Below are 13,735 nucleotides of genomic sequence, written 5' to 3' on the forward strand. Positions count from 1 at the left end.
AGAAGTTCAGCAATTTAATTGCTCTGAAACAAGATAACCAAAATAAGGAGAATATTTAACATACTTATTAAATGCCACTTAGTATTTCTGATTAGTATTTTTAGGGTCTAATTAGTGTCTAATTAACTTGCTATAGGCTGTCTTTTCACAATACCAATTAAATCTCCAAACATCCTTTATAAACACACAGCTCCGAAAAGGAGAAGATGAAGCATTGTTATAGGGGCGAGTTAATCAGGAGACATCAGCATGGTATTGTTTTATATCTATAAATACCCGTACTTATTAAAACTCATCGAGTGTTGCTTTTCACCATTAATTGCTAGTTAATCAACTTCAAATGGACGAGGAAGTCTCTGAGACCAGCTGTCATTGTCGGAGACAGATGAAGGGCCCAGAAAACAGGAGTGTGGGGTGACAGATCTAGAGGCAAGGAGAGAAGGAAGGGCGTGGGTTACAGGTGCAGAGCGGAAGTCAGGAAAGCCCTGCTGCGTTTCCAGACGGGCTCTTCTCGCCGACACCCCGCCTCCAGGTTGGGTCTCAGACTGAAATCCCAGCTTGGAACAAGTTGAAAAATCTAGCGGGAGTGGCAGCTCTAAGGGGAAACTCCGAGGGAGACCCTGCCCGGCCCAGACAGAGAAAGCTGTAGGAGTCCCTCAGCTTTGCACTAGCTGTGTGGATAGTGGGAGTCGCTGAGCCTCTCCGAGCCTGGGTCCTCATCTGTAACACACAGGGCGGGCTCTGCGCTCAGAGGGACCCCCCCAGCCAGCACAACCACCACCACCCCGTTCCGTTCAATGCTCGGCTGCCGTCACCTTGCATTTCTTAAAAATTTTTGGACAAGGGGACCCTCCATTTTCATTTTGCACTGAACCTGCAAATTATGCAGCCAGTCTTGGTAGAAAACCTCCCTGGTGAGAGACCCCTCGTGGAGCACACTGAGCCCGGTGCCTCGCTCTCAGTGAGTTGCTCAATGAACAGCCAGCACACCAAAGGGAACGCCCAGAAGGACGGACGCTCGTGGCTTGGAGGTGTGCGCGCAGCCATCCCTTTCCTAGGAGGAGGGACCCTAGGGAGCTGGGCTCCTAGACGCTCTCTGTCCGTTGGCCCAGACTGTGGGAGAGCGCTCGGCCTCTTCTGGAACATTCTTGCTGCCCTGCCTGAATTGCTGGCCTCTCCCCAGCTGATTGCCTGGGAGCCAGAGCAGGAAGAGGAGGTTACCATGGTGACTGCCCGGCCCAACTTTCAAGACAGCATCCACGTGGGCTTCGTGTCCGGCCTGAAGAAGTTCACCGAGTACTTCACCTCCGTGCTGTGCTTCACCACTCCTGGCGATGGGCCTCGAAGCACCCCCCAGCTGGTGCGCACCCATGAGGATGGTAGGCACCACCCAGCCCCTGCCATCCCTGCCCCCCTCACCACCCACCCACCCAAGAGCCAGACTGAGCACTCCAGATATGGGGCGATCCCAGCCTTGTCTCCCATCCTGGGGTGCCCCTGGAGCACCGCGGGCTGTCTTGCAGACAGTGGTCTCTCTCTGGCTCTAACATGCATTGGGTGGGGTGGGGGCCCTTTTGGGGTACAGTGCCTGGTCCTGTGGGACACCTGAGCTTCAGTGAAATCCTGGACACCTCGCTGAAGGTCAGCTGGCAAGAGCCAGGAGAGAAGAATGGCATCCTCACAGGTAAGGGTGACGGGTGGGCGTTCCTGAGCCCGGGGGCGAGACAGGGTCGTCCAGTCCATCCTGTTGACTGATGTTCATCCAAAGCCTCCCAGCAGGCCACTCTTTCTTAGAACGTACTCAGAGGAGGTTCTCAGCCCCTCTGCTCTGTAGCACATCCCAGGTCCTCCGCCGCAGGCCTCAAGCACCCACCATTATGACTTGCTCCCTCCTACAGTCCCCTCCCAACAGGGGCATCCCACCCAAGTTATACCTGGGGCCCCAGGCACGAGGTTCCCAGCTCCCTCGGCCCCATTGCTCCCAACCCAGACTAGTGAAAAAGGGAGAAGCAGAACAGAAGGGCCAAAGCCAGCATTTGGTCACAGCTAAGCTCATGCACAACTGGGGGCTCCCCCCAGGGTACCGGATCTCCTGGGAGGAGTATAACCGAACCAACACCCGCGTGACCCACTACCTGCCCAACGTGACCCTGGAGTACCGCGTCACGGGCCTCACTGCGCTTACCACCTACACCATCGAGGTGGCCGCCATGACCGCCAAGGGCCAGGGCCAGGTGTCCGCGTCAACCATCTCCTCCGGCGTGCCTCCAGGTGGGTGCCCACTCGCAGGGCAAGACTCCTGGCCTCTTGTGGTCTTCCTCCTGACCAAGAAGCTTACCTTTTTCTCAGGAATACTGGCTTTCTTCCCCCCCGAGCTCTCCCCTGCCTTGGGTCCATGGTCCCTTGAGCTTCCCCTAGAGCAGGCTTACGTCTCATAATCCCAGGTCTCTGTTTGGAGGCTCAGTGGACCCACTGCTGCCTCCTCCCATGGCTCTCAGAAAAGCAGAGTCCCCCAGACGACCCTCCCCCGCCCCCGTCTCATCCACCCCCATGCCACACCAGGTTCTGCATCAAGCAATAGTATCTCTGCTTCAGGGGAAGAATTCTCACTGTCTCCCAGAAAGTCCAAATGGGATTCCAGCCAGTGGAAGTGTTGGTTGGGAAAGGGTAGAATAAGGTGGGAATCATCTTAAATCTGGTGTAAAGAGCAAGCTGAGACCTACTCTCAGCCCTGCTTCTGCCAAGCTCTGCGACCTCAAGCAAGTCAAGTGGCCCCTCTGTGCCTCAGTTTCCCCATCTGTATCTATGGGAGGTCGATTAGACAACCACATTGGTCCTGGCTGGGTCTGTAAGTCTGTGCTTACGGGACCCAGCTAGAATCCCTTGACCTGCGCCCCCCACTCTGCTCCCGAGATGGCTGAGACACCCCAGCTGACTCAACCACAGCTGATAACACCAACACATATTTGTGCCTGAAGCTAAGTGCTGTATCTATATCAATTCAGTGAGTCTTCACGACGACCCTGAGGTCGGTGATACTACTGTCACCATTTGACCAAGGAGGACACTGTGGCACAGAAAGGTTAGGTGACTTGCCCACAGACACACAGCATGGAAACAGTGGGGTTAGATTCCAGCTCAAGACAGTCCGACTTCTAGACTCTATACTCTTTCTGTTCATCCTGAATCCCAAGGTTCCTGGTCAGAAATTAGGGGCTCCCTCCCCCCCCCCAGCTCTCCTTCTGGTCTTCCTCAGCCATGATTGGGTTTGGGAGGGCTGAAAGGGGCTATGTGTGTGGACGGAGAGGAAGATTCTTTTGGGAAGCCCTTGCATGCCCAGCCCCTGTTCCCTGTTCCAACCTCCCTGTGGCCCTGGGAGGCCCTCCCAGCCCCCGACCCTGCCCCTCAGGCCCCTGGTCTGGACACAGAGAGCTGTGGATGCAGGAAGAAGACTGAGTTGGAGGGCGGAAGCCTCAGCCCAGCCCCTCCTACCAAACTTCTAGAAGAGTGACATAGCCCCCCACCCAGAGGCCTAGTCTATGTGGAAGGACCTTGTCCTCAACGGATCTCCTCTCCCATCCTGTTTTCCAGAACTCCCAGGGGCCCCCACCAACCTGGGCATTTCCAACATCGGCCCCCGCTCCGTGACCTTGCAGTTCAGGCCAGGCTATGATGGGAAAACCTCCATCTCCCGCTGGCTGGTGGAGGCTCAGGTAAACCCTGCTGCCGGGGGGGCCCGCAGCCCATGCAGCCTGCTTCCTAGACGTGGGCGCACGGCCACGCACTTGAGAGCGAACCATACGTGTGTTCACACCTGTGGGGATTTTCATATGCAACTGTCATGTGGCCAAATACCCCAAAATGCCCACCGTTCCCAGTTCTGCCTCCACTTCACCTGACCACTGTGTGCACACACATGCACACACACACACGTGCATGGACACACATATGCACGCGCACATGCATACACACATGTGTGAACACACATGTGCACATGCACACACGTGCGGAAACACACACACACAGCAGTCCCCGTGGGTCGGGCGGGGACTGGCCAGCCTGGAGAAATACACAGCTGCCGCCCACAGCCCCGAAAGTGGCGAGTCTGCTTTGGCTGCCCCCGGGGAGCGTCCATCAGTTTCAACACCTGGGCCACACCCCCAGAAATTCAGATTCTGATGAAGCTGGGGTTTGAGAAGCATGCCAGGGTGTTCAGAATCCCCTGGGGAGCTTGGTGAATAGCCAGATTCCCGGGTACCACCCCCAGGGATTCTGATGGGCTCGGTCTCGGGCAGGGCCCTGGCATGGGTTTCTAGCAAGCATTCCACCAGATTCTACGCAAGACGGCTCGGGGTCATGCTTGAAGTCATTTTCAGGGCCTGGAAAGGCGGTGACCCCATGTGGGGCTCTCCAGGTGAGCCCCAGGATGGAATCAAGACCTTCATGGGCAGGGCTTTACCCCTGAGAACCTGGGGCACAGGACATCTCAGCCCCACAAGCTGAGCGGGTCTAAGAGCGTCTCCCTTTTCCAGGTAGGCGTGGTTGGGGAGGGAGAGGAGTGGCTGCTGGTTCACCAGCTCACCAACGAGCCCGACGCCCGCTCCATGGAGGTGCCCGAGCTCAACCCCTTCACCTACTACAGGTAACAGGGCAGAATGCGGGGGGCTGCCCAGACCTGGACGGGCATTGGCCTGGGGTCCTGCCCTCATCACCTTGCTCACTCCCTTCCCCCACCCCAGCTTCCGAATGCGCCAAGTGAACATCGTGGGCACCAGCCCACCCAGCCAGCCTTCTAGAAAGATCCAGACCCTCCAGGCACCCCCTGACATGGCCCCTGCCAACGTGACCCTGCGCACAGCCAGTGAGACCAGCCTGTGGCTCCGCTGGATGGTGAGGCTCCCACGAGGGCAGTGGGGGTGGAATGGCTCCTTGGTCCTTGTCACCCTGCCACGGTCATTGCCTCCGAGAGGGCCACATCAAGGAGGGGGGTCACCAGAATACCCACAGCTCCCTTCTCTTTTCCTTACACCTAGCACCTTTAAGGTGCCTGATAATTCATCTTAGCCAAATGAACAAATGCCTTCTGTAAGAAGGAACTAGAAAACGCTGTTTAGTGAGCATTGCCAGGTGCCAAGCATTTTACATGTTTTCTTCCATTTCATCCTCCCGGTCATCCTGCAAAGGGCACATTGCGACCCCAATTTACAGCTAAGGAAACTGAGGATCAGAGAAGTCAGGAACTCGCCCATGTCCACACAGCTCCCAAGTGGTGGGCCTGGGGTTCAGATGTAAGTCATCCCTTGCACCAAGTCAGAGAGTGAAGGGTTGTTTCTGAGGTTGTGGGGCAGGTGCGGGAGACCACCCCTCCAGGTCAGGGTTGCATGTCAAGGGCCATTACCCCAGGTAAGGCCCAGAACCCTCTCCACAGGCTTGTGACAGCAGAGTGATCCTGATCCCTACTTTACAGATGGGGAAACTGAGGCAGAAAGCAGTCAAATCACTGGCCCAAATCCCACCCACCCGCCCCTGCCAACATCCTCTCCTATCCTCTAGTTAACAGCAGGGCTGGGTTTCCCAACCCGGGGAGTCTGTTCCCCCAGAATCCACAGCCCTAACCACAAAGCACACTGCAGCCCCATCTTCCGGGGATCAGGAGAAAATGTGTCTGCCTGATGCCGTTCCCCCCAGGACAGTGTTTTCCCGACTACTGCCCCACACAGCAGCCATCCAAGAGGAGCTAGGCGCGTGCAGGACTTCTGAGACAAACGAATGTGGGGGACAGCACCCCGCAGCCTGGCTCCTCTCCTTAGTGCTGGGAAGAGCCTGCCTGACCCCGCTTCACCGGCCGGTCTGGCCACGCGCGACTTGGTTTTGTTTCCACGTGAGACCTCTTACCACTTGCACAAAACACAATTTGGAAAACACCATGCTGTGGGATTGACTGGAAAGCCCTTTCCCCCTTTCATTTAGCTGGACGCCTGGTAGAAGGAGCTCATGGACATACGGTAGTTCGTGATTATGAGTCCCCTCCCAGGGGACCGGCACTGAGCAGAGCTGTCTTTCCGTCCAGCTCAGGGGCCCCACGCCCCACGGGCAGCCCCCCCCCCCAGGGCGTGTGCAGCCCCAGTTACTGCTCGCTCGGCCCCTTCCTGCCTAAGCTCTGGCTCCCTCCGGGCCGGCTCCCTGCCTTCCTCCTGCAGCTCACTTTAAGGTTTCCAAACACTAAAAGACTAGAGACTGACTGATGCCCAGGGGGGCTGGAGGAGGAATAAAAAGGCAATTGATGCACCGCACAGGGCCCCAGGCACCTCCAGTCCCGCGTAATGGTGCACGGCCTGTTACCTTTCCCTAGCAGGTAAGGAAGCGTGCACTCCGGGCCCATTGATTAACTGTCTTAATGGTCTCTGGTCGGCTTCACTAAGTGTCTGAGCTAACAGGAGGCAGTGAGTATGCAGGGAGTGAGGCAGAGGCCGAGGAACGGGAGGAAGTGGGTCAGAACGTGAGGAGCCTGTGAACCGTGCCCGGGGACGCAGAACGGCAGGGAGGTGAGGGCCCAGGGCGCCTCTTCTTCGGAGAGAATCCTAAGGCGGAGTCCTCAGCTCACACCTACTCCGGATCACAGGTCCCCCCAGCGTGCACACACCCCCACTGCTTACCAACACTGCCCAGGTTCATCCAAACGACCTTGAGCCAGCAGCCACAGCCCCAGCCGCCTAGGAAAGGGATCTGTCTTTTCTCTTGGCTGAAACTCCCCAGAAGGAGGCGGCTGAACATGCGGCAGGAGAGATTCAGGCCTCCTGCTGGAAGGACTGCTGCCATGACTGGTACTCCCTCCATCCATGCCCGAGACACTTGCTTCTCCAAGGGCGGCGGGCGTGAGCTGGGAGCAGGCATGTTAGAGGCAATTAAGTAAGTGTGTGTTGGCAGCCTAAGCGAGGGAGTCAAATGGTAGAGACAGCCGAGGCCAGGGGTGCTGTGCTCATCTGCCTGTTGGACAGACAGGTTTGTGGGTCTCCTCTCCAGTCGCAGTGCCCCGGCCGGGTACTGAGTTTGCCCTGTGTGCGAGAATGGATGCCATCTCTCCTGGGAGCTTGGCACAGACAGACAGGGAGATGGGGCGGTGGGGGGGAAGCCTCCAGAAATATAGACTCACACATTCTAAGCCCCACCTGGCGAGAGCACCTCACATGGGCACGGACAGCTTGGACGGTGGGTATGATAATCCTGTAGGGCTCCCTGGAAGAGGGTGCACAAGCCAGATAGTCCCCCGCACGGGGTGGGCCTGGCCTCACGGCCGCTCTGCCACCCCCACCTTCCTGCAGCCTCTCCCGGAGATGGAATACAACGGGAACCCCGAGTCGGTGGGCTACAAGATCAAATACAGCCGGGCAGACGGCCACGGCAAGACGCTGAGCCACGTGGTCCAGGACCGCGTGGAGCGTGAGTACACCATCGAAGACCTGGAGGAGTGGACAGAGTACCGCGTCCAGGTCCAGGCCTTCAATGCCATCGGGAGCGGGCCCTGGAGCCAGATGGTGACGGGCAGGACCCGGGAGTCAGGTACTGTGGCCCTTGTACCAGCCCCCCCGGGCCCCGCAGCCTGTGGTGGGGACCCCCCCCCACCTTGGTCTCTCTGCCCTCACGGCCTTCCAAGGGTACAAAGGCTGGAGCCGTTGTTCAGAATAAGCCCAGACTCACTTTCCCGTTCATGCTCAACATCCCGGCAGAGTGCCCGACCTTGTTGCCGTGTCCCCCAGCATATTCCCACTGCTCCCAAAATCGGGGGGTTGGGGGGATCCCCACCCCTGCAGGTTAGCCAGGAGGTCTTTCCCTGCAAACTGCCCATGTCTCTGCGCCCTCATCTTTAACCCTGACACCCAGTAGTACCAAAAAGAACCGGAGATGGGGAGATTGGATCAGCTCTCAGAACATTCCAGAAGCAGAACCAGCAGCTCACGGGACCCCGGCAAGGGGTCACCCCCAGAACATGAGCCCCCAGCCTTCAGGCAGCCCTCGTGCATCCACATGTGGTTCACCACTCTGAGGCTTTTTCCTGGCCCCTTTTGAAGGACGTCCCCTCCCATCCCGGCCCCTCCCCAGCCCTCACTGCTGCGCAGACAGGAAAGGGGGGCTCATCCTCCCATTGGCCCAAGCAGAGGATAACGGGGAGGCTCCTCTGAAACCAGAAGCAGCATCTGCGATGTTCCAGAGCCACCAGGGATCACTGCAGGATAATCTGCTGATGGGGACAGGGTGTCACACCCCCTTCCTCTGTAGGGCCGACTGGGTCCTGAGCTCCTCCTCTCTGCTCCCTCTCCCCCTCAGTGCCGTCCTCTGGCCCCACGAACGTGTCTGCACTGGCCACGACCTCCAGCAGCATGCTAGTGCGCTGGGACGAGATCCCTGAGGCCGACCGCAATGGGCTCGTGCTGGGCTACAAGGTGAGTCCTGGCTCCAAGGTCGCCCACGTCCCCATCCAAGGTGCCTTGTCCTCATGACCCCTGGGGCCCACGTCTCCGCCTTCTGGAATGGATGCCCAGGAGCTCCCGGCGTCTCTGCTCTGGGTGGCACGGCAACCAAGGAGTCCTCCCTCAGGGCTGGAGGCTTCCAGGGGGGCCCAGGTCCTTGGGGAAGCCCCCAGGAGGCCCCACTGGCTGCCCCAGCCTCGCTCAGCCCACGGGCCCAGTTCCCATCATCTTCTAGAACTGCTCCCAAAGCTGCGCCTAACCGCAGGGTTCAGCCTTGGCCCACAGGTTGGGAGACGTGGCTTGATGTCCGTGCCCCCCCATTACTGGCTGTGTGACCTCGTGCCAGTCATGCCCCTTCTCTGGGCCTGTTTTCCTAGCTGAATGCTCTCTGAGGAACCTTCCAGCTCCCTGGCCCGGCGCATCTTTGTGTCCCCTGCTCTCCCAGAGCCCAAGCTCCACCGTATCCCATGCCCCTCAGGTTCACTTTGAGTAAAGCTCTGTGCAGGGAGCCACTCCAAGGAGCCCAGGGTCCAGCAGCTCTATCCCGCCTGCCTCGCTCCGGGGATGAGACGTGGGGACGGTGCTGGCACGCAGGACCTAGAGCCCAGGCCCTCACCCCCTGCACTGTGCTCTGGCAGGTGATGTATAAGGAGAAGGACTCGGATTCCCAGCCCCGGTTCTGGCTGGTGGAAGGGAACTCGTCACGCAGCGCCCAGCTCACAGGGTTGGGCAAATACGTGCTCTATGAGGTCCAGGTGCTAGCCTTCACGCGCATTGGGGATGGCAGCCCCAGCCACCCTCCCATCCTGGAGCGGACGCTGGATGATGGTGAGTTTGAATCCCTGCGTGCCTGGGGAGGCTGGGAGCTCCCCTCCCTCCTGCCTGCCCGGCCCTGCCCCTCTGGGCTCGCACTTTGCCCCAAAGGGAACTGTGGCGTCAGGCTTCTCCCGTGGGGGACAGGTCACCGAGGGCCACCAACCCACTGCGAGGGGATACACATCCCAGACTGTGCGTCCCTGAGGAAGAAGTGGAAGGCAAGGACAGTTTGACATCGGATTCAGTCTCTTGCACACTCTCTGGGACAAGCGCACGGAATAGAGACTTGGCACCCGTTTTGATTTGGGTTTTGCCTGGGGCAGGTGCACTTGGAGTAAAGGTCTGTGCAAGGAAGAGGCTTGCTTTTTCCTGGGCACGAGCCTCCTGGTCCCATTTGCAAAAGAGCGATGCCAGCAGGGCTCCAGGCATTCATCCCTGCAGCAGAACTTTCCGTCAAAGGCTGACCGACAGGTCCTTGGCTCCCTCCCCTCTCCCCACACACGTACTCTGACTGCCCACCACAAACATTGCTGGGGTCCAGACAAGAGTGCAAAAGGAAGCGTAAACACCATGTGTCCACGTATTCTAAAGTTATAAATCAAGCTAATGATCTGTTAAATTCAGTATGTTTGACCCTCTTGCCTTGACCTGGAAGGCCAAGTTCAAGTCTAGAAATCTCAGACTTTGGGGGATTATCTGTTGGGATGAGGCAGCACGGGAAGTGTTGCCCGCCCCCAGCCATCCTCCCCTCTGCCCTGTTCCCTTCCCCTTCTCTCCCCTGACACATGGTACTCAGTCTCCGTCCACATACCCCAAACAGCTGCCCCCCCCACCCCCCGCCGCCCCAGCCATCCCTCAGTCCGGAGGTGCAAGTCTGGAGGGTGGGCCTGGGGAACGGGCCCATGCAGACCCTGGAAAAGGAGTGTTTCAGGCTCAGGGTGGGCCCTGTGGCCACCTCACCCTATGGGTGGAAGGAAGTCAGAGTGGTGCCTTCTAAAGCACAGACCCAGGACAAGGCCCCGTTGCCCAGTTCTGAGGGCAGCCCTGCATGTACGTATATGTGCACATGGACACGGACCCTGAGCCAAAGGAACTGGAGCCTGGTCCCTTCTGGTTCCTGCCAAATAATGCCCTTTTTTGAGGACAGAAACCTCCCTGATAGCATCTTTGTGTTCCGTGTTGGATCGCAGCGTCAGGCACAGAGCCGCACTCCACAGATCACTGAGCTCAGTGTGCCCTTCCCCCGCAGCCTGCCCACGTGCTCTCCCGGAGCCGGACCTGGGGTGGGGCTGGGGCTGAGCAGTAGCTGGGCGGCCACCTGCTTCTCCTTTGTCCCCTGCAGTCCCGGGGCCGCCCATGGGCATCCTGTTCCCAGAGGTGAGGACCACGTCCGTGCGACTGATCTGGCAGCCCCCCACCGCCCCCAACGGCATCATTCTTGGTAAGCCTCTACCCTCTCCGGTGCCCGGAGGCTGCAGGTAGGAGGAGGAGGCCAGAGGGAGACTGGGCCCAGGAAGTGTCCACATCTCCTCAAGAAGCACCATTTCACATTCAAGGATCCTCCCCTAACACACGCATAGACACGCACGCACACACGCAGCCCCTCGGGGGAAGGCTCACGGGGTTGAACTGGAGCAAGCGGGCTCTCTCTCAGCCTCAGCCCCCTCACCCGCGAAACCGTGGCGGGCACTCCCTGTGCCTAGTGCGGGCTCTCAGAGCTGGCAGCCCGCAGTGCCTGCCCCAGAGGAAGGCCGCTCCTCAGAAGGCAGAGTGGAGGCCGGGAGGGGCCGGCGCCTTGGACTTAGACAGACGGGCTGGGATTCCAGCTCAGGCACTTCCTAGCAGGTGCTCTGGCCCCTCTGAGCCCCTGTCCCCCTCACCTGAGGCTGCCATGGGGGTCACGGACTCTGTGACCCCCACGGAGGGAGTGCCCCCCACAGCCACACTCCCCACGTGGCAGCTGAGGACACAAGAATGACCAAGAGGGCTGCAAGCTGACGAGCCACAGCCAGGGGAGCTCAAGTGCAGACACTGCGGTGGCCCGGGAAGGACTCGACCCTTTCCCCGGGCACCGAGGGCAACTGCCCTGCCCCCCAGCACAGCCCATGCCCTTCCTTCCCGCAGCCTACCAGGTCACACACCGGCTCAACGCCACCACGGCCACCACGGCCACTGTGGAGGTGCTAACACCCAGCACCCGCCAGTACACCGTGACCGGCCTCAAGCCGGAGTCCGTCTACCTGTTCCGCATCACGGCCCAGACCCGCAAGGGCTGGGGAGAGGCCGCCGAGGCCTTGGTGGTGACCACCGAGAAGAGAGGTGACTGCCCGCTGGGGCTGGGGAGGCCTGGGGGCAGCCGAGGCGGGGGCGGGGGTCCCGGCCAACGCAGGTGCCCCCACCCTGACCTCGCGGGTGCCTGGGAATCAGCCAGTCAAGAGCCGCGTTGCCCTGACCTGGAGTGGCAGGTGGGCTGAGATCCCTGGGGTCAGGGTCAGCAAGGGCTCTAGTGGACTTCCAGAAGCTGGGCTGCGAGTCCCCCTCCCAAGGAGCCTGCTTTGCCGCAGCTACTGGTTTTCCGAAGAGGGGGGGTTGGTGAGACCAGCTTCCTTCCCTTCTCCCCTGCCCTCAGTGAAGATGGTGTCCGGTTGGGTGGCGGGTGGGGCTGCAGCGTGGAGCCCCGGGTGCCATGGGCCTGTGGCCCTGAGCCGGTGACTCACCGGAGGTCGGGCTCCCCTGAAGCAGGCTGACACCCCGATTCCTATGAAAGTGGTTCGTTAGACAGTGTTCCCAGGAAAAACCAGTAGGACAGCGGTTCTCAACCGGGAGCTGCTTCGCCCCCCGGGGAACAGTGGGCAGCGTCTGGAGACATTTGAGTTGTCGCAACTAGGAGGGAGCTATGACTGGCATCTAGGGGGTGGAGGCCAGGATGCTGCTAACACCCTACAGCACGTAGGACGGCCCCGTAACACGGAATCGGCCGCCCCACGTGCCAGAGTGCTGAGGCTGAGAACTCCTGCAGGAGGGCCTGGGGCAGCGAGAAGGAGGCCAGGCGTGGGCAGGGCATCCGGCAGAGCCCCACCGAGGGAAGCGTGGGCTCCATCCCACTCAAGCAGGGACGGCGCAGGCCCCATCTCAGCGCTGGGGCAGGCGGGGGACAAAGGAGCCGGGCGTTCGGACCTCCTCCCTGCCAGTCCCTGGTCGGGCTGCCCGCGGGAGATCTAAGTTCCCAGGCACCTGGGCCTCTAATGGCCTGAGCACAGGTCGTGGACCAGGAGCCACGGAGCCACGGGTGCTCGCTGTCGGGACCTGTGTGCACAGAAAGGGGAGGGGGCCGCGGGCATCAGGCCTGAGCCCAGAGCATCTCCTTCTCTTCCTTGAAAAAGCTCACCCCCACCCCCTTCCCGGCTGACTTCCCTGCTCCTGTCCCCCTCCGCCACCTCCCAGACCGCCCCCAGCCCCCCAGCAAGCCGGTGGTGCAGCAGGAGGACGTGAAGGCTCGCAGCGTGCTGCTGTGTTGGGAGCCGGGAAGCGATGGCCTGTCCCCCGTGCGCTACTACACCGTCCAGACCCGCGAGCTGCCCAGCGGCCGGTGGGCACTGCACTCAGCCTCCGTGAGCCACAACACGTCTGCCTTCGTGGTGGACAGGTGAGGCCCGGGTGGTGGACAGGTGAGGCCCGGGCCGCCAGCAGCTCCGCCCCAGCCCTGCCAGCCCAGGCAGCACCAGTGGGGCTCCCGGTGGGGGGGGCCGGGCCCGGGGCCGGGGGGCGCGGGGGGCTCTGGAGCACGCTCCTGGAGCCTGCCCACCCCCGGACCCCCGCCTCCGGCTCTGTCCTAACCTCCCTCCCTGCTCTCCGGAGCCCTGTGAGGGCTGCCTCTTGATTATCTATTTCTGGAGCCTGGAAGCCCCCGCAGCGAGGCGCTTGCCTTTCCTTACTAGCAGTCCCTCCCAGCCAGACAGCATCTTCCTCTCCGTCTGGAACAGGGGAGCGGAGCTTGCTCCGAAATTCTGGCTTCAGTTTAATTCCTAGAGGGTCATCTTTTTTTATATTCCGGTTGACGTGACCGAGAGTTTTGAGTAATACTTTCCTCCTCACCCCCCACCCCCAACAAATCAAAAGGGAAGACGTTTGCCTGGAGAGGAACAAGGCTTATAGAGGTGAAGTGGTGGTTAACTCTTGAGAACCGTGACCCCTCCTAAGTTTACGAAATTCTAGAAAGGGGTGGCATTTCTGGGGGGAGGAGTTTGCTCAGAGGGAGAGTTATCCGTGCTCTCATAGCGGCTCGCCCCTGTGAGGCGGGAGACCTGTAGACAGGGCCACCTGGGGGCTGAAGGTGGGGCCACACCCAGACAGGCATCAGGACCCGGAGGGCCTGGGCCCCGTGTGCCCTCTGGAACATACCTTGTTGAGCCTTGGTGTTCCCATCTGTGTGACGGGTCAGCACGCTCTGC

General features: G+C 60.1%; 1 protein-coding gene across 1 annotated transcript in view; it reads left to right on the forward strand.

The window, feature by feature from the left end:
* Positions 1-13,735, forward strand: part of SDK2 (sidekick cell adhesion molecule 2) — a 253,050-nt gene that overhangs the window by 199,277 nt on the left and 40,038 nt on the right. The window contains exons 19-30 of the mRNA XM_081805950.1: positions 1,184-1,379; positions 1,586-1,684; positions 2,080-2,271; positions 3,592-3,713; positions 4,533-4,642; positions 4,740-4,890; positions 7,323-7,560; positions 8,326-8,441; positions 9,107-9,296; positions 10,627-10,725; positions 11,409-11,603; positions 12,729-12,930. Of these exons, the coding sequence (XP_081662076.1) occupies positions 1,184-1,379; positions 1,586-1,684; positions 2,080-2,271; positions 3,592-3,713; positions 4,533-4,642; positions 4,740-4,890; positions 7,323-7,560; positions 8,326-8,441; positions 9,107-9,296; positions 10,627-10,725; positions 11,409-11,603; positions 12,729-12,930 (1,910 nt within the window). The remainder of the gene's footprint in view (positions 1-1,183; positions 1,380-1,585; positions 1,685-2,079; positions 2,272-3,591; positions 3,714-4,532; positions 4,643-4,739; positions 4,891-7,322; positions 7,561-8,325; positions 8,442-9,106; positions 9,297-10,626; positions 10,726-11,408; positions 11,604-12,728; positions 12,931-13,735) is intronic.

The sequence above is a fragment of the Leptonychotes weddellii genome, chromosome 15 (genome assembly GCF_054177405.1).
Source record: "Leptonychotes weddellii isolate Sample4059 chromosome 15, ASM5417740v2, whole genome shotgun sequence".
NCBI classification, from domain to species: Eukaryota; Metazoa; Chordata; class Mammalia; order Carnivora; family Phocidae; genus Leptonychotes; species Leptonychotes weddellii.